Source organism: Scyliorhinus canicula, chromosome 30 (genome assembly GCF_902713615.1).
Source record: "Scyliorhinus canicula chromosome 30, sScyCan1.1, whole genome shotgun sequence".
In the NCBI taxonomy this organism is placed as follows: domain Eukaryota; kingdom Metazoa; phylum Chordata; class Chondrichthyes; order Carcharhiniformes; family Scyliorhinidae; genus Scyliorhinus; species Scyliorhinus canicula.
This window is the reverse complement of record NC_052175.1, coordinates 15501936-15527607: the sequence shown is the minus strand read 5'-3', so window position 1 is coordinate 15527607 and position 25672 is coordinate 15501936. Positions and strand designations below refer to the sequence as shown.

Genomic DNA, 25672 nt, shown 5'->3' with positions numbered 1-25672 from the left:
CCATATCGCTGATCCGCACTCCTGACATCGGGGGCTCCGAGTCCCTCCATCTCAGCAAGATCCATCTCCGGGCCACCAGGGAGGAGAAGGCCAGGATATTGGCCTCCCTCCACCCCCCTTTGCCCCCGGGTCATCCGACATCCCGAATATTGGCAACTCTGGACGCCGAGTTTCCCTACCGTCCAGGACTTCTGGCATAACATCCGCAAATCCCTGCCAGAATTGACTTGTGTAATTACTAATAAGGGGCCTTATGCAATCCTCCCATAAGTGACTTATTGCCTTTACCATTCCTAAATTTTACCCATATCCTGGTTTCCTGCAGAGATTATCCTGCTCTATGGAGCTCATGTTTAGATAGGAGGCCATTCGGCCCATCAAGTCTGCACCGGCTCTTGGAAAGAGCACCCTACCCAAGGTCAACACCTCCACCCTATCCCCATAACCCAGTAACCCCACCCAACACTATGGGCAGTTTTGGACACTAAGGGCAATTTAGCATGGCCAATCCACCTAACCTGCACATCTTTGGACTGTGGGAGGAAACCGGAGCACCCGGAGGAAACCCACGCACACACTGGGAGGATGTGCAGACTCCGCACAGACAGTGACCCAAGCCGGAATCGAACCTGGGACCCTGGAGCTGTGAAGCGATTGTGCTATGCACAATGCTACCGTGCTGCTCATGGTCATCTTTATATAACAGATAAAACCCTTCCAGTCTAAAACTTCCTATCCTGCCGAAAAATCACACACCCATCAATATTTAGGGCCCAATCTTTGGTAGCCTGCAGCCCATGTCCCTAGAATGGCTATTCAATCATATATATTAATCTCTTTGCATTGTCGGTTCATCTGTTTTGTTTTTAATGTTACGTGCATTCCGATACCGAGTTTTTTTTTTTTGTCCTTTTATTATTTCTGTAACCTCTCCAGCCTTATCTGCGGATTTACGCTTCGATTGAGAATCCGAGTTTTTACAACACGGAAACAAGCCCATGGTGTCCAGATCACCCATCAAACACCTATTTACTCTGATCCCATCTTTCAGCACCTGGCCTTGCATGCTGTGACATTTCAAATGCTCATCTAAATACTTGTACTCCCTGTCCCTTTTATTCTTTATAGAAGCAATTTTAAATCTCTGCTTTCAACTTTCAGGTCTTTCCCGGGAGCATTTTCTGGCAGTTTTCCGCCTTATTGGAAATGAGGTGGGCCAAGTAGATCAAGTGTCATGGAGGGAACATTTGGGAAACAGTGACCATTGTATTTTAAGAACAAGAAAATAGTCAATCCAGAGTAAAAATAATTAACTAGGGGAGAGCTGACTTCATTGGGGCAAGAACGGAGCTGGGCCGGTTAACCTGGGACGAAAGGTTGGTGGGAAAATCTGCAGCTGAACAGTGGGCTACCCTCAAAACAGAAGTGGTCCGGACACCATCCAGATATATTCCCTGAAGAGGAAACGGTAGGGCAAACACACCCAGAGCTTCCTGGATAGAAAAAGGGATAGAAATACGGATGAGGAAGAAAGTGTGCTGATGACAGGTGTCGGGTAGAAAATAGTCAAGAACCAAGAGGAATACGCAAGGTATGGAGGGGACCCCGGCTGTCCCCGCCTCGGCGCCCCCCGGCTGGCCCCGCCTCGGCGACCCCCCGGCTGGCCCCGCCTCGGCGCCCCCCGGCTGGCCCCGCCTCGGCGACCCCCCGGCTGGCCCCGCCTCGGCGACCCCCGGCTGGCCCCGCCTCGGCGACCCCCGGCTGGCCCCGCCTCGGCGACCCCCCGGCTGGCCCCGCCTCGGCGACCCCCCCGGCTGGCCCCGCCTCGGCGACCCCCCGGCTGGCCCCGCCTCGGCGACCCCCCGGCTGGCCCCGCCTCGGCGACCCCCCCGGCTGGCCCCGCCTCGGCGACCCCCCCGGCTGGCCCCGCCTCGGCGACCCCCGGCTGGCCCCGCCTCGGCGACCCCCCGGCTGGCCCCGCCTCGGCGACCCCCCCGGCTGGCCCCGCCTCGGCGACCCCCCGGCTGGCCCCGCCTCGGCGACCCCCCGGCTGGCCCCGCCTCGGCGACCCCCCGGCTGGCCCCGCCTCGGCGCCCCCCCCGCTGGCCCCGCCTCGGCGACCCCCGGCTGGCCCCGCCTCGGCGATCCCCCTCTGGCCCCGCTTCGGCGGCCCCCCGCTGGCCCCGCCTCGGCGACCCCCCGGCTGGCCCCGCTTCGGCGGCCCCCCGCTGGCCCCGCCTCGGCGGCCCCCCGCTGGCCCCGCCTCGGCGATCCCCCGCTGGCCCCGCCTCGGCGGCCCCCCGCTGGCCCCGCCTCGGCGACCCCCCGGCTGGCCCCGCCTCGGCGACCCCCCGCTGGCCCCGCCTCGGCGATCCCCCGCTGGCCCCGCCTCGGCGATCCCCCGCTGGCCCCGCCTCAGCGCCCCCCCCGCTGGCCCCGCCTCGGCGGCCCCCCGCTGGCCCCGCCTCGGCGGCCCCCCGCTGGCCCCGCCTCGGCGACCCCCGGCTGGCCCCGCCTCGGCGACCCCCGGCTGGCCCCGCCTCGGCGACCCCCGGCTGGCCCCGCCTCGGGGACCCCCGGCTGGCCCCGCCTCGGCGATCCCCCGCTGGCCCCGCCTCGGCGGCCCCCCGGCTGGCCCCGCCTCGGCGACCCCCCGGCTGGCCCCGCCTCGGCGACCCCCCCGGCTGGCCCCGCCTCGGCGACCCCCAGGCTGGCCCCGCCTCGGCGACCCCCCGGCTGGCCCCGCCTCGGCGACCCCCGGCTGGCCCCGCCTCGGCGACCCCCCGGCTGGCCCCGCCTCGGCGACCCCCGGCTGGCCCCGCCTCGGCGATCCCCCGGCTGGCCCCGCCTCGGCGGCTCACAGGAAGGATTGAGAAGAGGAGAAGAGCAGTAGTGATAGGAGATTTGTTAGTTAGAAGGACAAAAGGGTGTTTCTGTGGCCAGAGACAGAACTACAGGATGATATGCTGCCGCCCTGGTCTCGGGTTCAAGGATGTCACTCAGCAGTTTCCGGTCATTCCTCTGGGGGAGGGTGAACAGCCAGGGCGTGCTCCACGTCAGTACCAATGACAAAGGTTGGAAGGGGATGAGGTCCTGAAAGCAGCTTTTAGGGAGCAAGGAAGGAGATTACAAATGAGGATCTTGGAGGCTGTAATCTCAGGATTACTTCCACTCTCGCACTAGTTTTTAAAAAATTAATTGACAGGATGTGGGTGTCGCTGGTTAGGCCGGCATTTCTTTCCCATCCCTAGTTGCCCTTCAGAAGATGGTGGGTGAGTTGCGACCTTGAACCGCTGCAGTTCCTGAGGTGTAGGTACACCCACTGTGCTGTTAGGGAGGGAGTTCCATGATGTTGCGACAGTGAAGGAACGGCCGAGATATTTCCCAGTCAGGGTGGTGAGTGACTTGGAGGGGAACCTCCAGGTGGTGGGGTTCCCAGGTATCTGCTGCCCTTGTCCTACTGGATGGTAGTGGCCGTGGGTTTGGAAGGAGCTGCCTGAGGAACCTTGGTGAGTTACTGCAGTGCATCATGTAGACGGTACACACGGCTGACACTGTGCATCGCTGGTGGAGGGAGTGAATGTTTGTGGAAGGGGGAGCAATCAAGCGGGGCTGCTTTGTCCTGGATGGTTTTGAGTTGGAGCTGCGCTCATACAGGCAGATGCAGAGTATTCCTTTGAAGACATTGAAGGCCCCCGCCCAGAGTGTCTCTGCCCCCGCCCAGAGTGTCTCTGCCCCCGCCCAGAGTGTCTCTGCCCCCGCCCAGAGTGTCTCTGCCCCCGCCCAGAGTGTCTCTGCCCCCGCCCAGAGTGTCTCTGCCCCCGCCCAGAGTGTCTCTGCCCCCGCCCAGAGTGTCTCTGCCCCCGCCCAGAGTGTCTCTGCCCCCGCCCAGAGTGTCTCTGCCCCCGCCCAGAGTGTCTCTGCCCCCGCCCAGAGTGTCTCTGCCCCCGCCCAGAGTGTCTCTGCCCCCGCCCAGAGTGTCTCTGCCCCCGCCCAGAGTGTCTCTGCCCCCGCCCAGAGTGTCTCTGCCCCCGCCCAGAGTGTCTCTGCCCCCGCCCAGAGTGTCTCTGCCCCCGCCCAGAGTGTCTCTGCCCCCGCCCAGAGTGTCTCTGCCCCCGCCCAGAGTGTCTCTGCCCCCGCCCAGAGTGTCTCTGCCCCCGCCCAGAGTGTCTCTGCCCCCGCCCAGAGTGTCTCTGCCCCCACCCAGAGTGTCTCTGTCCCCACCCAGAGTGTCTCTGTCCCCACCCAGAGTGTCTCTGCCCCCACCCCACCCTCAGTGCTTCCTCCAAGTGGTGTTCAACATGTAGGAGTACTGATTCATCAGCTGATGGTGGCTGGGACGTGATAATCAGCAGGAGGTTTCCTTGCCCATGTTTAACCTCAGACTTCAAGGGGTCCAGAGTTGATGTTGAGGACTCCTAGGTCAACTCCCTCCCCACTGTGGTTATACATACCACTGTACCACTACCTCTGCCTCCCCACTGTATACCACTGTACCGCTACGTCTTGTCTCCCCACTGTACCTCTGCCTCCCCACTGTACCTCTACCTCTGCCTCCCCACTGTACCTCTGCCTCCCCACTGTACCGCTACCTCTGCCTCCCCACTGTACCGCGTCCTCTGCCTCCCCACTGTACCTCTACCTCTGCCTCCCCACTGTACCGCTACCTCTGCCTCCCCACTGTACCGCGTCCTCTGCCTCCCCACTGTACCTCTACCTCTGCCTCCCCACTGTACCGCTACCTCTGCCTCCCCACTGTACCGCTACCTCTGCCTCCCCACTGTACCGCTACCTCTGCCTCCCCACTGTACCGCTACCTCTGCCTCCCCACTGTACCGCTACCTCTGCCTCCCCACTGTACCGCTACCTCTGCCTCCCCACTGTACCGCTACCTCTGCCTCCCCACTGTACCGCTACCTCTGCCTCCCCACTGTACCGTTACCTCTGCCTCCCCACTGTACCGCTACCTCTGCCTCCCCACTGTACCTCTGCCTCCCCACTGTACCGCTACCTCTGCCTCCCCACTGTACCGCTGCCTCCCCACTGTACCTCTACCTCTGCCTCCCCACTGTACCTCTGCCTCCCCACTGTACCGCTACCTCTGCCTCCCCACTGTACCGCTGCCTCCCCACTGTACCTCTACCTCTGCCTCCCCACTGTACCGCTACCTCTGCCTCCCCACTGTACCGCTACCTCTGCCTCCCCACTGTACCGCTGCCTCCCCACTGTACCTCTACCTCTGCCTCCCCACTGTACCGCTACCTCTGCCTCCCCACTGTACCGCTACCTCTGCCTCCCCTTTGTACCGCTACCTCTGCCTCCCCACTGTACCGCTGCCTCCCCACTGTACCGCTACCTCTGCCTCCCCACTGTACCGCTACCTCTGCCTCCCCACTGTACCGCTACCTCTGCCTCCCCACTGTACCGCTACCTCTGCCTCCCCACTGTACCGCTACCTCTGCCTCCCCACTGTACCTCTGCCTCCCCACTGTACCGCTACCTCTGCCTCCCCACTGTACCGCTACCTCTGCCTCCCCACTGTACAGCTACCTCTGCCTCCCCACTGTGCCTCTACCTCTGCCTCCCCACTGTACCGCTACCTCTGCCTCCCCACTGTACAGCTACCTCTGCCTCCCCACTGTACCGCTACCTCTGCCTCCCCACTGTACCGCTACCTCTGCCTCCCCACTGTACCTCTGCCTCCCCACTGTACCTCTGCCTCCCCACTGTACCGCTTCCTCTGCCTCCCCACTGTACCTCTGCCTCCCCACTGTACCTCTGCCTCCCCACTGTACCTCTGCCTCCCCACTGTACCTCTGCCTCCCCACTGTACCGCTTCCTCTGCCTCCCCACTGTACCGCTACCTCTGCCTCCCCACTGTACAGCTACCTCTGCCTCCCCACTGTGCCTCTACCTCTGCCTCCCCACTGTGCCGCTACCTCTGCCTCCCCACTGTACCGCTACCTCTGCCTCCCCACTGTACCGCTACCTCTGCCTCCCCACTGTACCGCTACCTCTGCCTCCCCACTGTGCCGCTGCCTCCCCACTGTACCGCTACCTCTGCCTCCCCACTGTACCGCTACCTCTGCCTCCCCACTGTACCGCTGCCTCTGCCTCCCCACTGTACCTCTGCCGGGTCTGTCTTGCCAGTGAGACAGGACATTCCCAGGAATGGTGATAGTGGTGCCAGCAAGATCGGATTCCGGGAATATGACTGTCAGGCTTTCGCTTGACTAGTCTGTGAGACCGCTCTCTGAACTTTGGCACAAGCTCCAAGATGTTTGTCAGAAGGACTTTGCAGGATGGATAGGACTGGGCTTGTCGTTTCCGGTACCTGGGTTCATGCCGGCTGGTCCGTCCGGCTTCATTCTTTTTTAGTGTTTTTGTAGCGGTTTATTACAACTGAGTGGCTTGCTGGGCCATTTCAGAGGCCAGTTGAGAGTCAACCACATTGTTGTGGGTCTGGAGTCACATGTCGGCCAGACCAGGTAGCGATGGCAGATTTCCTCCCAGAAAGGACATCCGTGAACCTGACCTTTTATTGAGTTCAGATTCCGCCATGGTTTGATTTGAACCTGGGTTTCCAGATCATCACCCTGGGTCTCGAGATTAATAATCCAGCGACAGTAGCACCATGCCACCATCTCGCCTGAACTGAGCATAGCAATAGGAGAATTGAGCACGTGGCTGGAGAACTGGTGTAGGAGGAGGAAGGGCATCATATTTCTGAGGCATTGAGACTGGTTCTGGGGCAGATGAGACAAGATGGGCGAGCTGCATTTTAGCAGGACTGGGATTTTTTTATTATTTTTTAAATTTTAGAGTACCCAATTCATTTTTTCCAATTAAGGGGCAATTTAGTGCGGCCAATCCACCTACCCTGCACATCTTTGGGTTGTGGGGGTGAAACCCACGCAGACACGGGGAGAATGTGCAAACTCCACACGGACAGTGACCCGTGGGCCGGGATCGAACCTGGGACCTCGGCGCCGTGAGGCTGCAGGGCTAACCCACTGCGCCATCGTGCTGCCCTGGGATTAATGTCCTTGCAGGGAGACGAGGTTGTGCTGTCGGGAGGGTTGAAGCTAGATTCCTGAGAGGGAGCTCTGATTCAGCAAAACTGTTTTTCAAAAAAAATCGGAAAGTAGAAAGCTAAAATTGAAGACCGACAAAGCGTTGGCAAGCACCAAATTATGACAGGGGCAAGTTGACTGGTGGATTGGGAAAATACACTAAAATCATAGTAATTAATGAAAGAATTAAACGCTTGCATTCCATTAAAGTAAATGGTTTGTAAGGATGCCACAATGAGTGGTAAACCTAAGGTTTGGGAGTAGTTTAGAACCCAGCAAAGGAGGGCCAAGAAACTGAATGAGAAAGGGGAGACTGGATACGAGCGCAAACTAGCAAAGAACATAAGGACGGGCTGTAAAACTTTCAGGTACATAAAAGGAAAAAGTTAGCTAGGATAAAGTAGGCCCAGTACACATGGGCGCAGGAGAATTTATAATAGAGAACAGGGAAATGGTGCAGAAACTAAGCCGTTAGTTTAAGTCTGTCTTCGTAGAGGAAGGTACAGAAAATCTCCCCAAAATGCGAGGCAACTAAGGGACTTGTGAAATTGAGAAAACAAAATAAATTAATGAAGAGGTTGCACTTGAAACAGTTTTTTTTTCCAATTAAGGGGCGATTTAGCGTGGTCAATCCACGTACCCTGCACATCTTTGGGTTGTGGGGGATGAGACCCACGCAGACACGGGGAGAACGTGCAAACTCCACACGGACAGTGACCCAGAGCCGGGATCGAACCTGGGACCTCGGCGCCGTGAGGCAGCAGTGCTAACCACTGTACCACCGTGCTGCCCTGTGCTTAAAAAGTTAACTGGATTGAAGGTTGATGGATCTCCTGGACAAGATGAGCTTCACCCCAGAGTGTTGAAGGAAATGGTTAGCGAGACGGCAGAAGCATTGGTGGATATCTTCCAAAATGATGCTGATTCTTGAAAGGTTCCTGCGAACTGCAAACATGACCCCAGTATTTAAGAAGGGAGGAAGGGGGAAAGTAAAGAACGTACAGACCTGTTAGTGTGACGCTCAAAGAAGAGAAAAATGTTGGAATGCATTGTTAATGGTAACTGGACATTTCGAAACAAATGATCAAATTCGACAGAGTCAACATGGATTTATGAAAGGGAAATCATATTTGACAAACCTTTTGGAATTGTTTTGAGGACGCTAACTTAATAATAATAATAATAATCACGTATTGTCACAAATAGGCTTCAATGAAGTTACTGCGAAAAGCCCCTAGTCGCCATGTTCTGGCGCCTGTTTGGGGAGGCCGGTACGGGAATTGAACCCGCGTTGCTGGCATTGTTCTGCATTACAAGCCAGCTGTTAAGCCCACTGTGCTAAACCAGCCCCTTGTAGCATAAATAAAGGTCAACCAGTGGATGATGTATATTTGGATTTTCATGATGTCTCACACACGAGCTCAGCAAATAAAATTAATGCATTAGATTGGGGCAGACATCTAGTATGGATTGAGAGTTGGTTATCAGACAGAAAGCAGAGAGAAGGGGTAAACAGCCCATACTCAGAATGACAAGCTATTATTAATAGCGAACAGCAAGAATCCATGCTCTGAGCACAGCTGCTAGAATCTATATAAATAATTTGGGTGTGGGGACCAATTGTAATATTTCCAAATTTGCTGATGACACCAAGCTGGATGGGAATGTAAGTTGGCCTTGTGGATAGCACAATTGCTTCACAGCTCCAGGATCCCAGGTTCGATTCCGGCTTGGGTCACTGTGTCGAGTCTGCACCTCCTCCCCGTGTGTGCGTGGGTTTCCTCCGGGTGCTCCGGTTTCCTCCCAAAGTCCAAAGATGTGTAGGTTAGGTGGATTGGCCGTGATAAATTGCCCTTAGTGTCCAAAATTGCCCTTAGTGTTGGGTGGGTTTGCTGGGTTATGGGGATAAGGTGGAGGTGTTGACCTTGGGTAGGGTGCTCTTTCCAAGAGCCGGTGCAGACTCGATGGGCCGAATGGCCTCCTTCTGCACTGTAAATTCCTTGATATCTATTGCGAGGGGAATTGAGTACAAGATTAAGGATGTCATGCTGTAGTTATATAAAGCCTTAATCATCTGGATTATTGTGCACAGTTTTTGTTTCCTTATCAAAGGAAGAATTTACTTGCTTTCGTATGAGTGCAACGGAGGTTCAAGCAGATTAATCCTTGGGATGGAGGGATTGTTTTATGAGGAATGATTGAGGAAACTCGACTTGTATTCCCTAAAGTTTCGAAGGATGTGGGGTGACCTCACTAAAACTTCAAAATTCTTGCAGGATGTGACCGGGTGGATATAGGTAAGATGTTTTCCCCCTGGCTGGGGTCTAAAATCAGGGGACATAAATCTCAGGATAAGAGGTAGGCCATTTAAGACGAAGATGAAGAGAAATTTCTTCACTCGGGGTGGTGAATCTTTGAAATTTTCCATCCCAGAGGGCTGTGGAAGGTCAATCATTGAGCATGTTCCGGATAGAAATCGCTAAATTTCTGGAGAACTATTACATCAAAGGATATGGAGAGGACTATGAGGTAGATGGCCACCCATGATCAAATTGAATGGCGGAGCAGGCTTGATGGGCTGAATGGCCTACTCCTGTTCCTACTTGATTAACGTCCACAAATTGCACTGTTTCAACTGATCAAAAGTTTGGTGGATGCCCATTCCCTGGTTCACTCCCGCTGGTGATGCCTTGATCAATCAGGGTTGACTTGGTTAGTTTGCATTTATCAAAAGCTTGCCAGTTAACTGTTCCCCTGATGCATTCTCCATGGCAACACCACTTGCCACCCAGTGTCCCAGCTTTTCCTTGCTGTAAGCTGCGTTGGTGTATCTTGAACTCTGTCCATATTCAAAAAGTTAATTTTGTAACTTTATTGCCCAGAAGAGTCTGAAACAACGTCTAGGTAAGAGCAACATCCAAGCACGATTGGGACGCCCCGTGGGAGCTTTGGCACGAGGACCAATTGTAGGTCGGGGATCTCCAAGAGGAGGTGTGCGCCTTGGTCGTGGCGGAAGAGGCGGCCTGAGAGGAGGGCTCTCTCTCCGAGGTATGTGCTGATAATTCAGAGGTATCCAAAGTGCATGAGTTACAGCTGAATGGCTGCTGATGTGATCCATGATGGATGGGAGCACTGACCCATTGTCTCTGAAATCAGTAGGTCTGGACATAATCCAGATTGATCAAGATGGGGCCAGGTGGAGGTTGCTTTGATTTCACTACAGCAGACCTCTGAGCACAACACAAAAATAGGGCAGAAAATGAATTGGGACACCGCCAGCTGGAAATTCCCCTCCGAGCCGAACGTGAAGCTGGTTTTGAAGTATATCGTCATCCCTTTATTATCCTGGAATACCCTCCTGGGCTGAACCATGGGTATACCTACACCATGTAGACTGCAGTGCTTCAAGAAATCAGCTCACCACCACCTTGGGCAATTAGGGATGGGCAATAAATGCTGGCCTAGCCAGCGATGTCCGCATCCTATTAATTTTATTAAAATAGTTACCTGTGGAATGTTTGGGATATGGTGACAGTGTGGATTGCACCATAATGGTACCAGTCCTTGTCTTTCATTGCTGCAGTTAAAGAACAAAGAAAATTAGGCTTAGGGTTTAGCACTCTAAATTTGCTCAAAGGCTATTGTGCTGCACTTTATCAAATGCCTTTTGGAATTACATCTACGTTAGTTCAACCACATTACTCTCATGTACCCTCTGTTTCCTCTTCAAAATGTTCGAGCAACTTATTTGACCACGATTTGCCTTTAAATCCGTGCTGGCTTTCGTTAATTAGAACATAACAACATAAGAACTAGGAGCAGGAGTAGGCCATCTGGCCCCTCGAGCCTGCTCCGCCATTCAATTAGATCATGGCTGATCTTTTGTGGACTCGGCTCCACTTTCCGGCCCGAACACCATAACCCTTAATCCCTTTATTCTTCAAAAAACTATCTATCTTTATCTTAAAAACATGTAATGAAGGAGCCTCAACTGCTTCACTGGGCAAGGAATTCCATAGATTCACAACCCTTTGGGTGAAGAGGTTCCTCCTAAACTCAGTCCTACGCCTCCTAAACTCAGTCCTAACCCACATTTGCCAAAATGAATCATTTCTAAAATCTTCCCCACCACTGAGGTTAATCTGACAGGCTTGCAGTTACGGAACTTATCCGTACATCCTTTTGGGGAGGTAGTGATATTGTCACTGGACCAGTAATCCAGAGACCCAGTATAATGGTCTGGGGCCCCAGGTTCAAATCCCACCATGTGTTATTGGCCAGGACTTCGAAACTCCAAAGTTACCCTGACCGATATAACTTTTAAGTTGAATTTGGTTAGAATAAACACACAAGCCTTCACTGCAGGTACGACTCATCAGACTTCCTAAACGCTGTAATCAAATCAATATTCTAAGAATGTAGTTAACATATTTACATATATATATATATAATAAACACAGCAAGAATTTTTATCAATTACTTTTTTTAAATTTAGAGTACCCAATTCATTTTTTCCAATTAAGGGTCAATTTAGCCTGGCCATTTCACCTATTTTGCACATCTTTGCAGGTTGTTGGGGCGAAACCCACGCAAACACGGGGAGAATGTGCAAACTCCACACGGACAATCACCCAGAGCCGGGATCGAACCTGGGACCTCGGCGCCGTGAGGCAGCATTGCTAACCCACTGTGCCACCGTGCTGCCCTTCAATTACAAACCTAAAGACACCACATAGCTACAGTAATCTATGTATATAACACTTAATGAATTCCCTCTTAGCTGTTCCTATTCAATAACAAAAGGGCGTGGCCCAGCACATTGTATTCTCACTTGAATGGCACTGGTCCTTTCCCTGAAATTCTGATCCAGTTCCAACCAGCAAATTCAAGCCCCTTCCGAAAATCAAACTATATCTTTCAAGTTACCAGGGCAGTTGGCCACAACCAATGTGCTTTTTACTGGAACAGCTTTTAAAATGAAAACAGGGGAAAACACCTCTTTCTCCTTCTGCAGTCCACAGCAGACAAACTGAATTCTCTCTCACCCCACAGCCCAATGTGCTACATGATACGAGACTAAACCTTTCTTAAAGGTACACTCACGCGACACGTGGCTGACAGTGAAATTTGAATTCAGTAAAAATCTGGAATTAAAAGTCTCAAATGATGAGCGTGCAACCATTGCCGATTGTTGTAAAAATCCATCTGGTCCGCTAATGTCCTTCAGGGAAGTAAATCTGCCGTCCTTACCCAGTCCGGCCATATGTGACTCCAGACCCTCACGGCGATGCGGCTGACCACTCCGATTCAGGGGCAATTGGGGGTGGGAAACAAATGCTGACCCAGACAGCAATGCCCCCATCCCAGGAATGAATTAAAAAATATTTTGAACAAGGGCAATTCTGTTCAGTTTTGGAATGAAGTGGCTGTGCCTGGTGTGCACGGATAAAAGTACTGGAACAGACTTGAGATGCAAGTGCTGTAACACTTGACTTATTTTATTCATTTAATCTTCTCTCTTGGAAGGCATGAGTTCCTTGCTGTGTCACAGTTCCACATTTGTTAGCCTGTCCACCATGACATCTTTAATGCTCACCTGATGTTATAACTGCAAAGTGCTGATGTGAAATGTCATCCACATTTGCGCGCAATACCTTGGCAGCCCTTTGAAGCACAGCCCTGTGATATGTTCTTTTTATAGTTTCTCATCTCTGGTGCCATGGGGCTAGTTTAGCACAGTGCGCTAAACAGCTGGCTCGCAATACAGAACAATGCCAGCAGCGTGGGTTCAATTCCCGTACCGGCCTCCCCGAACAGGCGCCGGATTGTGGCGACCAGGAGATTTTCACAGTAACTTCATTTGAAGCCTACTTGTGACGATAAGGTATTAAGGGGCTGGTTTATCCCAGTGGGCTAAGCAGCTGCCTTGCAGTGCAGAACAATGCCAGCTTCACGGTTCAATTCCCGTACCGACCTCCCCGAACAGGCGCCGGAATGTGGCGACTAGGGGCTTTTCACAGTAACTTCATTGAGGTTCGTGAGTTTGCACATTCTCCCCGTGTCTGCGTGGGTTTCGCCCCCACAACCCAAAGATGTGCAGGGTAGGTGGATTGGCCACACTTAATTGCCCCTTAATTGGAAAAATGAATTGGGTACTCTAAAATTTAAATGTTTAAAAACTGATTAATTTAGGTATGGGGTCAGTTTAGCACGGTGGGCTAAACAGCTGGCTTGTAAAGCCGAACAAGGCCAGCAGCGGGGGTTCAATTCCCGTACCAGCCTCCCCGAACAGTCGCCGGAATGTGGCGACTAGGGGCTTTTCACAGTAACTTCATTTGAAGCCTACTTGTGATGACAAGCGATTTTCATTTCATGATTTTACAACTGTAATTGTTCATAAAGGAACAGTCATACCCTTGACTACTCCCCATCCCAGGTATTTTCAGGATCTTTCCTTTTTGTCTTTTTAAATCCTATATCCCACTACATTGTGGGTGGTTCCTTTGACACTCAAATTTCAGTTTTGTTTAAGCTTGTAGCTATAAAGTGGCGCACAAAGTAGCCTTATCCACACGTGTGTATTTGTTTTCCTTAGGTCAGGGTCCAAGAGGACGTGGTGGAGTTCCAAGATTAGGACTGAAACGAGGTGGAATGAGGGGTCGAGGAGGCCTGAGCCGAGGAGGGCCACCTGGACGAGGAGGGATCGGTGGTAGAGGTAGTTCTAACGCTGGCCTAATGGATGCCGCATGGTTAACCTTCTCGAACATTGTCTTGTATTTCAGCAATGACTGAACACCTTTGCACACCGGGGGGTGACTATAGAGTAGCATTTACAGACCAGGAAATTGGAGAACTAATAACGATAAACTTTATTATTGCCACAAGTAGCCTCACATTAACACTGCAGTGAAGTTACTGTGAAAAGCCCCGAGTCGCCACATTCCGGAGCTTGTTCGGGTACATGAAGGGAGAATTCAGAATGCCCAACGAGCACGTCTTTTGGGACCTGGGGGAGGAAACCGGAGCACCCGGAGGAAACCCATACAGACACACGGAGAAATGACAATTGAAGCCCTCGCCCACAAAGAACTCCACAAAGCCTTTAGTAATAAACACTTGGAGGGCTATACGCATTCATTATTGAGACAGATTCTCCATATACAAGATCCTGAACAATCATATCTCAACCCCCTCCCCCCCCGTCACACAATTTTCTATCTTGAAGGGAACATTCTTATTGACCAAAATTGCTACTTCCCTGCAACTAGTCGAGAGTGAGGCAGGCAAAGGAAATCCGCCTTAACTTGTCATAGGAACACGGGACATAGGAATTAGGAGCAGAATTCGTCAATTCAGCCCCCCAGAGCCTGCACCACCACTCAGTCACATCGTGGCTGATCTCTTCCTGGTCTCGAGCCCACCTCTCTGCCTGTTCCACATATCCTTTTAACTTGCTTTTTTAATCAAAAATATATCTATCTCTTTCTTGAGACTGTTTAATGATTCAGACTCCACCGCACTATGAGGCAGCGAATTCCACAAATTCACCACCCTCTGCGTGAAGTAGTTCCTCCTCATCTCAGTTCTAAATCTACCGCCTCTCAACCTATATCTGTGACCTCCCGTTCTAGATTGCTTCACAGTTTGGTCAACGTTTACTTTATCAATCACTCGATCAGATCCCCTCTCATCCTTCTAAACTCCAGCGACTATAAGCCCAAATTGTTTAATCTCTCCTCGTACGTCAACCCTTTCATCCCCGGAATCAATCTGGTGAGCCTCCTCTGAACTGCCTCCAATCCACCACATCCTTCCTCAAATAAGGAGACCCAAACTGGACACACTACTCCAGATGTGGTCTCACCAACACCCTATACAATTGCAACAACACTTCTCTACTTTTATACTCCAGTCCTTTGCAATAAACGCTAACATTACGTTTGCCTTTTTAATTACGTGCTGTACCTGCATACCAACTTTCTGCGATTCATGAACAAAGACACCCAGATCCCTGTGCACAGGAGCATTTTGAATCTGCTTTCCATTAGATAATTTGCCTGACTATTTTTTCCGGCCAAAATGGATAACCTTATATTTATCTACATTAAACTCCATCTGCCAAATTTAGGCCCAATCTCCTAGCCTATCTATATCTATATCTGTCTGTGATATCTTTATATCCTCTTCACTGCCTGCTTTCCCACCTATTTTAGTATCATCCGTGAATTTTGCTATGTCACAATCTGTCCCTGCTTGCTGATCATTTATATAGATTGTAAACAGTTGAGGTCCGAGGACTGACCCTTGGGCATCCTGCTAGTTACAGCTCACCAACCAGAGACAGACGCATTTATCGCAACCCTCTACTTTCTGTCAGTCAGCCAGTTCTCAATCCAATCTAGTACTCTGATTGAGATCCCCTGCGATCTCGTCTTCTGGATCAGTCTTTTATGTGGCATCTTGTCAAAAGCCTTCTGGAAGTCTAGATATATCACATCCACAGGTTCCTCGTTGTCCACCTTGCTAGTTACGTCCTCGAACTCGAGCAAGTTTGTCAAGCATGACTTATCCTTCAGAAAATTATTCTGGATTGAACTTGACTTTCCAAATGTTCAATCATCTGCTCCTTAACGATAGATTCCAGCAACTTCCCCACCACAGAGGTCAAGCTAACCGGTCTATAGTTTCCTACTTTTCGAATAAGGGCGTCACATTAGCGTGTTTCCAATCCACTGGGACCGTTGCAGAATCCAGGGAATTCTGAAATATCATAACCAATGCAGCCACTATCTCTGCTCCACCTCCCTTAAAACCCCAGGGTGTAGGCCATGCACATGAGTCTCCTGTAAGAAGGCTATGTCCACTTTCTCGGTTAAGGGAGGACAGGATCTTTTTCCTTTAGACAGGGTAATGAACTGCCTGCACATTCAGGAGCATACAGGATTTTCATGCCACATTTAGAATATTCAACAAGCTGCAGACTGTCAATCCAAAGCCTCGCTTTCTGTCGACTTTGCCAAGGCCGAAGCCAGATTATTGAAAGACCGAACGGAGTTATCGGATATCGCCCTCGGGATCCCAGGATAAAGTAGGGCATAATTCACTCCGGCTGCCTTGAACTGTTCTCTCACTTCATTCAAACCTCTGCACTTCTGCTGTGTCACTGCTCAAAAATCCTGGGAAAATTAAATCCACACTCCCTCATGGAGCCAGACCCCCCCCCCCCCCATGCCTCACCACCTCCAGAACCTTCTGCCGATCTTGTTGGGCAAGTGAACGATGGGCATAGGACGTTGATTGTCACTGGGTCTCAGACAGGATGCGGTGCGCCCTTTCCAATTTGAAACGCTCAGACTTCACATCCAGTTTATGAAAACATGGCAGTCAGCTCTCAAAACTTAACCGGCATCTTAGCCTCCACGCTAATGGGAGATGACGACCCGGACATTCTTCCTCCGGACTTGATCCTCCAGGATTTTTGACATACCACGCAGCTGGTTGATTGAATGCGAGTTTGGCTAAGGAAGTGACATTCAACCTCAGTGTGCTCCAGTCCTTCATTCATTATTACTTTTCCTGCAATGTCAGGTGAATTATCCTCATCCTTATCTCCGAAGATTGATTCAAAGCAATTTCAGAACAGTATTGATATACAAGACTGGATGCATCCCAAGCAGAGAAAGCAGCCTGGTACAATCGGAATAAAACAATCCCACAATCGATCAGGTCAAAGCTCTGCAACCCTGTCACATCCTGTAATGGATGGTGGCGGGCAATTAAACTACCAACAGGAGAATAATAATAGTCTTTATTATTGTCACAAGTAGGCTGACATTAACACTGCAATGAAGTTCCTGTGAAAATCCCCTAGTCGCCACATTCTAGCGCCTGTTCGGGTACACAGAGGGAGAATTCAGAAACCAAAAGAGAAAATGCTAGAAAATCTCAGCAGGTCTGGCAGCATCTGTCGGGAGAGAAAAGAGCTAACGTTTCGAGTCCAATGACTCTTTGTCAAAGCTAACAGTCAGAGAAAGTTGGAAATATTTGTACTGTGGAGGAGGAATGAAAGATGAGTTATAACAGCTTAACATCCCAGGTCCAAAACACTCATTCCAGGTTCAGCAGCATTTCACTTGCATCTCTTCCAATTTGATCTACTGCATTCGCTGCTCCCAATGTGGTCTCTATATCGGAGAGACCAAACGCAGACTGGGTGATCGCTTTGCTGAGCATCTTTGGTCTGTGCGCATTCAGGACCCTGACCTTCCTGTTGCTTGCCATTTAACACAAGACCCTGCTCCGATGCCCACATGTCTGTCCTTGGCCTGCTGCAATGTTCCAGTGAAGCGCAGCGCAAACTGGAGGAACAACATCTCATCTTCCGGTTAGGCACGCCTTCCGGTCTCAACATCGAATTCAACAACTTCAGATGATCAGCCCCACCTCAACCCATTTGTTTTCATTTCATTTTAACTGTCTTTTACCATTTCTTTCTTGATATACATTTAATCCCCCCCCCCCCCCAACCTTATCCACCTTTCCTGCACTTTTTTCATCTTTGCTTCCCCCTTGCCCTCCCCCACCTACAGTTCATCCTCTGATGTTAGTTTCCCTGCTGTTTGACCTTTCATCTCTTGTCCCCTCTGGGGACTGCCATTAACACTCTTTCCCCTTGGTTTCTGTGGCCATTAGCACCCGGTTTCCCTGGGTTTCTGTGGCTATGACTCATCTTTCATTAATCATTACCCGCAAATGCTCGCATTCCAAGCATTGTCTGGCACCTTTGACATTGTCTATATATATGTTTCTGGAACATATCTCTTCATTCACCTGAGGAAGGAGCAGTGCTCCGAAAGCTCGTGTTTGAAACAAACCTGTTGGACTTTAGCCTGGTTCTGTAAGACTTCTTACTAGACATCTATTGCTATTCCTTCATTGCTGGATCAACCCATATGTCACAGCACTGAGGGAGCATGATTGGACCATGGACTGCAGTGATTCGGGAAGATGGCCCACAACCACCAACTACCTTGTGGGCAGCTGAGGGTGGGTAATAAACGCTTGCCTTCTTAGTGACACTCTTATCTCAAGAATGAATTTTAAGTTTATGAAAAGGCACTCTGGTAGCAATGCAGCCTCACGGCGCCGAGGTCCCAGGTTCGGTTCCGGCTCTGGGTCACTGTCTATGTGGAGTTTGCACGTTCTCCCTGTGTCTGGGTGGGTTTCCTGTGGGTGCTCCGGTTCCCTCCCACAAGTCCCGAAAGACGTGCTGTTAGGTAAATTGGACATTCTGAATTCTCCCTCCGTGCACCTGAGCAGGCGCCAGAATGTGGGGACTAGAGGATTTCCACAGTAACTTCATTGCAGTGTTGATTTAAGCCTACTTGTAGCACTGAAAGATTATACACACTCTGTTGAACTCATACCTTGGTTAGTTTTTAGGCAACTGTCGTTTACTGAACATGAGTAAATTGAAGAAGACAGTTTGCTAATGTGCATGGTAAATGCCAGTGTGGGTTCATAGAATTCACAGTGCAGAAGGAGGCCATTCGGCCCATTGGGTCTGCACCAGCCCTTTGAAAGAGCACCCTACTTAAGCCCACAGCTCCACCCTCTCCCAGTAACCCCACCTAACCTTTTGGACACGAAGGGCAATTTAGCACGACCAATCCACCTAATCTTTGGCCTGTGGGAGGAAACCGGAGCACCTGGAGGAAACCCACGCAGACACGGGGAGAATGTGCAGACTCCGCACAGACAGTCACCCAAACCGGGAATCTATCCCGGGTCCCTGGAGCTGTGAGGCAGCGGTGCTGACCGGGTCCCTGGAGCTGTGAGGTAGCAGTGGGCTGAATGGTCTGTTTCCATAGATTTCTAAACTGGTGCAGGAACTAAGATGTGAAACAGTTGGCAAGCTGTTTAACCTGGGGAAGGAGCAGGGGTCCTGTCCCTGCTGTATGCAGAAGTACCTTTCCAGCTGGCTGCTGACCAGGAGCCATCCTCCCTGGTGATCCTCTCTCCTGTTCCCACAGGTGTCAACAATTATTGTCATCCCCCTCTGCTAACTTTAGCTAAGATACAGATCCTGGAATCTAACCTGCAAGGTTACACAAAGGACCGGCAGAAAGTTTCACAAACAAATAATTATCCACTTTATTGTTCCCTGGTCATAAGCTTCGGCCCATTGAACCTGCTCGTTCAGTAAGATCACGGCCTTAATCCAGTTCAGACAGCCACATCGCTATGGAGTGACATGTGGACCAGAATAGGTAAGGATGGCAGATTTCCTTCCCTAAAGGACATATTAATGAACCAGCTGGGATTTTATGACAAATCACAATGGTTTCATGGTCATAATTAGACCTTTAATTCCAGATTATTTTCGAATTTACATTTCGCCATCTACCAGGATTTGACCCAGAGTGTTACCCTGGGTCTCTGGATCATAGAATTTGCAGGACTGAAGGAGGCCATTCAGCCCATCGACTTGATGGTCCAGTGGCGATACCACTCGGTCACAGGCCCAACCCGCTCAACCTTTCCTCTCAAGCTAAACTCCCCGTTCCAGTAATCATTCTCGTGAACCCTCCTCGGAGCTGCTTCTCATGCAAGTATATCCCTCCTTAAATGAGGAGACCGAAGCTACACGTTACTCCAGCTGTGGCCCTGCCAATGTCCAGTACAATTGGAGCTAGAATTCCCCACTTTTAAGGCCAACATTGCATTTGCCTTCCTAATTACTTGCTGTACCAACGTGCTGTTTTTTTTCTGATTTGTCGACCAGGACCGCCAATTCCCTCCGACAGCATCCTGCAAGCCCTCCATTTAAATAATCTATTGTTCTACTCTTCTTTGAAAGTAGACAACCTCACATTTTCCCAGGCTATACGTCCCATCTGCTGAATGTTTTGCCATTAGCGTGACCTGTTTGTATCCCGCTGTCGACTTTTTGTGTCCTCTTCCTAACTTTGGTTCTATCTTTTGTGTCAGGTCGCGGAGGAATAGTGGGCCGCGGTAGAGGTGGCTTCCCCAGTCGAGGTAGAGGCCGGGGGCGAGGAAGAGGAGTGACCCGCCCCCCGCTGACCCGCGAGCAGCTGGACAATCAGTTGGATGCGTACATGTCGAAGACGAAGGGGCATCTTGACGCCGAGCTTGATGCGTACATGGCGCAAGCGGACGGCGAAGCAAACGATTAGCGACATTCACTTGGGCAATGCTAGTTTTACTGATAGTATCTGAACTTTGAATTGAGATTCTAGCGAAACTATACAAGAAACGGAAAGAAGACTTTTCAGGAAACGATATAAGCTGCATTTGGACTGACCAATAGTCTGATGTCAAAGGGTTTGCTTTTTAATTCCTGTCCTTTGACATTTTTACATTTTGAGAAGTTCATGGTCCTGTTTGGAAACCCCGCTGTTCTTTTCAATTGTGTAATCATCATGACATTGTATAAAGTTTATTCTCTTTCCTTAGAGACTGAGAATATTGTAGTTTCAGAGGTTGTTTTTACTGTGTTAAAACCTTCCCGTCCCTTGTTTTTTTTTTTAAGGAGTGCAGACTACATTAACAATCTGCCACATTGTGGCAGAATCCGTTTATCATAAAATTTTAAGAGTTCTAAAGATCTGCTGTTGTTTATTTCTGCTGCAGCCTTGTATGCATTTATTTGTTTTTCTTTCGTTTCGCCTCTACCTTTGAGTGGTCGGAGTTGCAGTTTAAGCAGGCAGATAGCCGTCTCAATCATTCTGGTCTCCTCCGTCGTGGAGACAATCCACCTGATGTGCCCGAGGCGCACTGAAATGCCATTGTGCAGTTTTCGCTAAAGGTTTTGCCACCAGATGTCACTGGTGTCCTACTGAAGTCGAATGTTCTGTTGATCACACCTCATCCCACCTCTGGCACGGCATTCCCAGGATGTCCAGCCTCACCTACCGGCACAGCATTCTGGGAATTCTCACGCGTCCCCCATGTCATACTGAGAAAATTCACCGTCACATCCAGACTCTGCTTTCTGGGACCGCCCTGCCCCACTCGACTGTACTGGAGTTTTCTGTTTTGATTCTCGAGTTCCAGCATCTGCAGTAATTAGTTTCCCCACTTGTTTTTGTTACCTGTTCACTATTCTGTCCTATCCGTGAAGGTAACCATGGGAGTGTTGTGCGTTTGATGGATATTTAACTGTGGAGGCCTTTACAACTAAGACACCTGATACCTGCATGTGCCTTTTCTACTACAACTATGGGGTGGTCAGAAGCAGGAGCTCTGCCCCAGGCTGATTGGAGCCAGTTATAGAGTCTGTACTGTTATGGGCCAGGGTTTAGAGAACCCCAAAGTGTATCATGGAGTTCACCTGACCCACAACTTTTGATAGATTGTGGTTGTGGGCCCACTCTGCAGGTGCGATGCAACAGAGATCTACAGTTCTTTTAAATTAAAACAATGTTTATGAAACCAGTTAATATAAACCCACAGTAAACAACTTGACAACTATCAGCACCAATCCTCCCAACAGAAACTATTCTATAAGTAAACCTTAATCTTTCCTTATTAACATCCATAAGACAAACGACCCTTTTTAAATTCAGGTTTCAGGTTTAAATTCACGACTGAGAGCAGTTATCACTTTTAAATGGGCAAGTGATTTGAAGACTTCCTGCAGAAAGAAATCAGAATTGCACCTGATTTTGCTGGATGCAGCTCCCAATCTGCAAAACGAAACTATAAAACACCCTGTAGCAGACAGCTCAAAGCAAAAGTAAATGCAAACAGACAGCCCAGCTCCACCCACACTCTGACATAACTGATAAACACCCATTTCTTAAAGGTACATCCACTACAGCAATTTGATAAAAACACCCATTTCTTAAAGGTACTCTCACATGACAGTAACTGTGTGCTTCATTCAACAGTCAATCTCTGAACTGCTTCCAACACAAATAAGTTCCTCAAGAAGGTGGCCAAAACTACACCATACTCTTGGTGTATCACCAATGCCCTGTATAGTTGTAGCAAGATTTCCAAACTTTTATACCCCGTCCACCTTGCAATAAAGGCCAACATTCATTTGTCGTCCTAATTACTTAGCTGCATGCTGGTGTGTTTCTCTGATGGATGTGCTTTCAGTATTTTTTAAACTACAATCCCATGGTTAACACTTCAGGGGCACAGATCACCGTGATGCAATGGTCATTAACTTTTTTTTAAAATAATCTTTATTGTCACAAGTAGGCTTACATTAACACTGCAATGAAGTTACTGTGACAATCCCCTCGTCGCCACATTGCACATTTCAGGTACAGGGGGAGAATTCAGAATATCCAATTCACCTAAGTCTTATGTATTTACTTTGTGTATTTATCTTATGTCCTGTGTTTTTTATGTATGGAACGATCTGGACTCTACGCAGAACGATACTTTTCACTGTACCTCGGTACACATGACTAAATCCTAACCAAAAAATGCTGGATAAACTCAGCCGGTTTCTGTCAGTTTCGCCACCTTCACTGCATCTATTCCAAAGGTGTCACTTGCGAAAACAGTGCTTCTGACGTCTGCCTTTTTTCTCAACCGAAGATTCCCATTGTGGCCAATAGGACACTTGATCGTGTCCAATCCATCTCCCACACCTCTTCCCTCACCCCTACCCCTTCCCTTCCCTCCCAGAACCACGACTGGGTCCCTCTTGCCCTCATTTCTCAGCGCACTGAGCTGTGCTTGCAAAGAATCACCCTCTGCCGTTTCCACCAACTCCAGCACAAACACATCTTCCTCTTGCCTCCATCCCATCAGCATTCCGCATCCCTCTGTGGTACCCTGATCTACTTTTCCATTGCCCTGAACCCATCATCCCCCTTCTCACAGCACCTTCCCATCAAATCGCAGAAGGTGCAACATCTGTCCCTTCCCCGAGGGGCCCCCAACATTCAGGTGAAGCAACATCTCACTTGCACCTCCTTCAACTTGATCTATTGTATTCGTTCGTCCCAATGTGATGGTCTCTACATTGGGGAGACCAAACACAGGCTCGGTGACCACTTTGCAGAACATCTTGGCTCCCCCCACAAGCATAACCCTAACCTTCCCGGTTGCTGACCATTTCAACTCCGCTTCATGCACCACATGTCCATCCTTAGACTTTCTGCAATGCTCCAGGGGTGCCCATCGCGAACTGGAGGAACACCACATTTTGAAATTGGGCACGTTACAGCCCTCTGGACATCACATAGAAAACCCCAAAGTATATCATGGAGTTCACCTGACCTATAACTTTATTGATTTTAGGTTATGATGAGCACAAGAGCCCGCCTTTCAGGCGTTATTCAACAGAATTCTCAGGTGCTTTTAATAAAAAAAACAAGCTTTATTCTATGAATTTAGTTAACATTTGTATAAACACACACTAAGAATTTTTATCAGCTACAAACATAAATACCCCACACAGTTACAGTAATCTATGTTTAACCCTTAAAGAATTTCCCCCTTAACTGTTCCAATTTAATAACAAAATCCAAGTAAAACCAGAAACCCCTTTTCAAAAGTGTGGCCCGGCACACTGCATTCTCACTGGTATAAGCCTTGTTATTGATACTCTGTTCCCCTTCTTAAACAGCAGGTTTGAATTCCTTCCAGAAAGCAATTATCTCTTTAAGTTGTCAAGCAGTCTGGAAACAGCTTTTAAAATGACGATGGAGAAACACTTCTTTCAACCTGCGCAGTTCAACGCCCAAACCAAAAGTAAACTCCGAGCCACAGCCCAGCTCCACCCACACAATGACATCACTGAAGCTATGTGATAAGACAAAAACATTTCTTAAAGGGACACTCCTGTGGCATTAGGTCACAGCTAGAGTATTGTGTGTAGTTTTGGAATCCGCATTCATGTCGAGAGGGCTAGAATAGAAGACCAGGGATGTACGTCTGAGGCTGTATAAGGCTCTGGTCAGATCCTATTTGGAGTATTGTGAGCAGTTTTGGGCCCCGTATCTAAGGAAGGATTGCTGGCCTTGGAAAGGGTCCAGAGGAGGTTCACAAGAATGATCCCTGGAATGAAGAACTTGTCGTATGAGGAACGGTTGAGGACTCTGGGTCGTTACTAGTTGGAGTTCAAAAGGATATGGGGGGATTTTATTGAAACTTACAAGATAGTGCAAGGCCTGGATAGAGTCGATGTGGAGCGGATGTTTCCACTTGTCGGAAAAACTAGAAGCAGTGGACACCATCTCAGACTACAGGGACAATCCTTTAAAACTGAGAAGAGGAATTTCTTCAGCCAGAGGGTGGTGAATCTGTGGAACGCATTGCCGCAGAAGGCTGTGGAGGCCAAATGAGCATCTTTAAGACAGATAGTTGGATTCTTGATTAATAAGGGGATCAGGGGTTATGGGGAGGAGAAAATATCAGCCGTGATTGAATGGCGGAGCAGACTCGATGGGCCGAGTGGCCCAATTCTGCTCCTATGTCTTATGGTCTTATACTGTTAGGGGGAGGGGTGGGGTGTGGTGGAATACACTGCGGGGGGGGGGGGGGAATATACTGCTGGGGGAAGGGGTGGGGTGGAATATATTGGCGGGGGGTGGGGTTGGCTAAAATACGCTGCCGGGGGGGGGGGGGGGGGGGGGGGTGAAAAGCACTGCTGGGTTGGGAGGGGGTGCAATATGCCTGGATGGGGAATGAATACACTGCCTGGGAGGGGGGGGGAGATGGAATACATTGCCTGGGGAAAGGTGGGGGGGGTGGAATACACTGCCTGGGAGGGGGGGAGATGGAATACACTACCTGGGGAAAGGTAGGGGGGTGGAATGCACTGCCTGGGGGGGGGGGGGGGGGGAGATGGAATACACTGCCTGGGGAAAGGTGGGGGGGGGAGATGGAATACACTGCCTGGGGAAAGGTGGGGGGGGTGGAATACGCTGCCTGGGGAAAGGTGTGTGGGGGGGGGGGGGGTGGAATACACTGCCTGGGGGGGGGGGGGGAGATGGAATACACTGCCTGGGGAAAGGTGGGGGGGGTGGAATACGCTGCCTGGGGAAAGGTGTGTGGGGGGGGGGGGTGGAATACACTGCCTGGGGGTGGGGGGGGGAGATGGAATACACTGCCTGGGGAAAGGTGGGGGGGGGGTGGAATACGCTGCCTGGGGAAAGGTGTGTGGGGGGGGGGGGTGGAATACACTGCCTGGGGGGGGGGGGGGGAGATGGAATACACTGCCTGGGGAAAGGTGGGGGTGGGGGTGGAATACACTGCCTGGGGGGGTGGGGGGGGGGGGGGGGTGGAATACACTGCCTGGGAGGGAGGGGGGGAATGGAATACACTGCCTGGGGGGGAGGGGGGGGTGGAATACACTGCCTGAGGAAAGGTGTTGGGGGGGGTGGAATACACAGCCTGGGGGGGGGAGTGGAATACACAGCCTGGGGGGGGGGGGGTGGAATACACAGCCTGGGGGGGGGGGGGAGTGGAATACACAGCCGGGGGTGGGGGGGGTGGAATACACTGCCTGGGGGAGGGGGAATACACAGCCTGGGGGGGGTGGAATACACTGCCTGGGGGGGTGGGGGGGGGATACACAGCCTGGGGGGTGTGAATACACTGCCTGTGGGGGG

General features: G+C 50.7%; 1 protein-coding gene and 1 long non-coding RNA gene across 6 annotated transcripts in view; one reads left to right on the top strand and one right to left on the bottom strand.

Moving 5' to 3' along the window:
* chtopa (chromatin target of PRMT1a) overlaps nt 1-20693 on the top strand; it is a 44644-nt gene extending 23951 nt beyond the window's left edge. The window contains exons 4-6 of one of the 4 annotated variants that reach the window (XM_038787253.1): nt 9956-10121; nt 13669-13788; nt 20064-20693. In XM_038787253.1, the coding sequence (XP_038643181.1) occupies nt 9956-10121; nt 13669-13788; nt 20064-20269 (492 nt within the window). In that variant the 3' untranslated portion in view covers nt 20270-20693. The remainder of the gene's footprint in view (nt 1-9955; nt 10122-13668; nt 13789-20063) is intronic. The other 3 variants (XM_038787254.1, XM_038787251.1, XM_038787250.1) reach the window with 3 other exon arrangements.
* Nucleotides 4693-5258, bottom strand: LOC119958677. Of its 2 annotated transcripts, none has more exons than XR_005459049.1 (3): nt 5232-5258; nt 4987-5074; nt 4693-4717 (listed from the first exon to the last, which is right to left on the bottom strand). It is a non-coding gene; the product is annotated as an uncharacterized LOC119958677 (long non-coding RNA). The 2 variants fall into 2 exon arrangements; XR_005459050.1 differs by lacking the exons at nt 4693-4717; nt 5232-5258 and adding exons at nt 4889-4917; nt 5075-5115 and having other exon boundaries at nt 4987-5036.
* Nucleotides 20694-25672: the final 4979 nt, after the last annotated feature.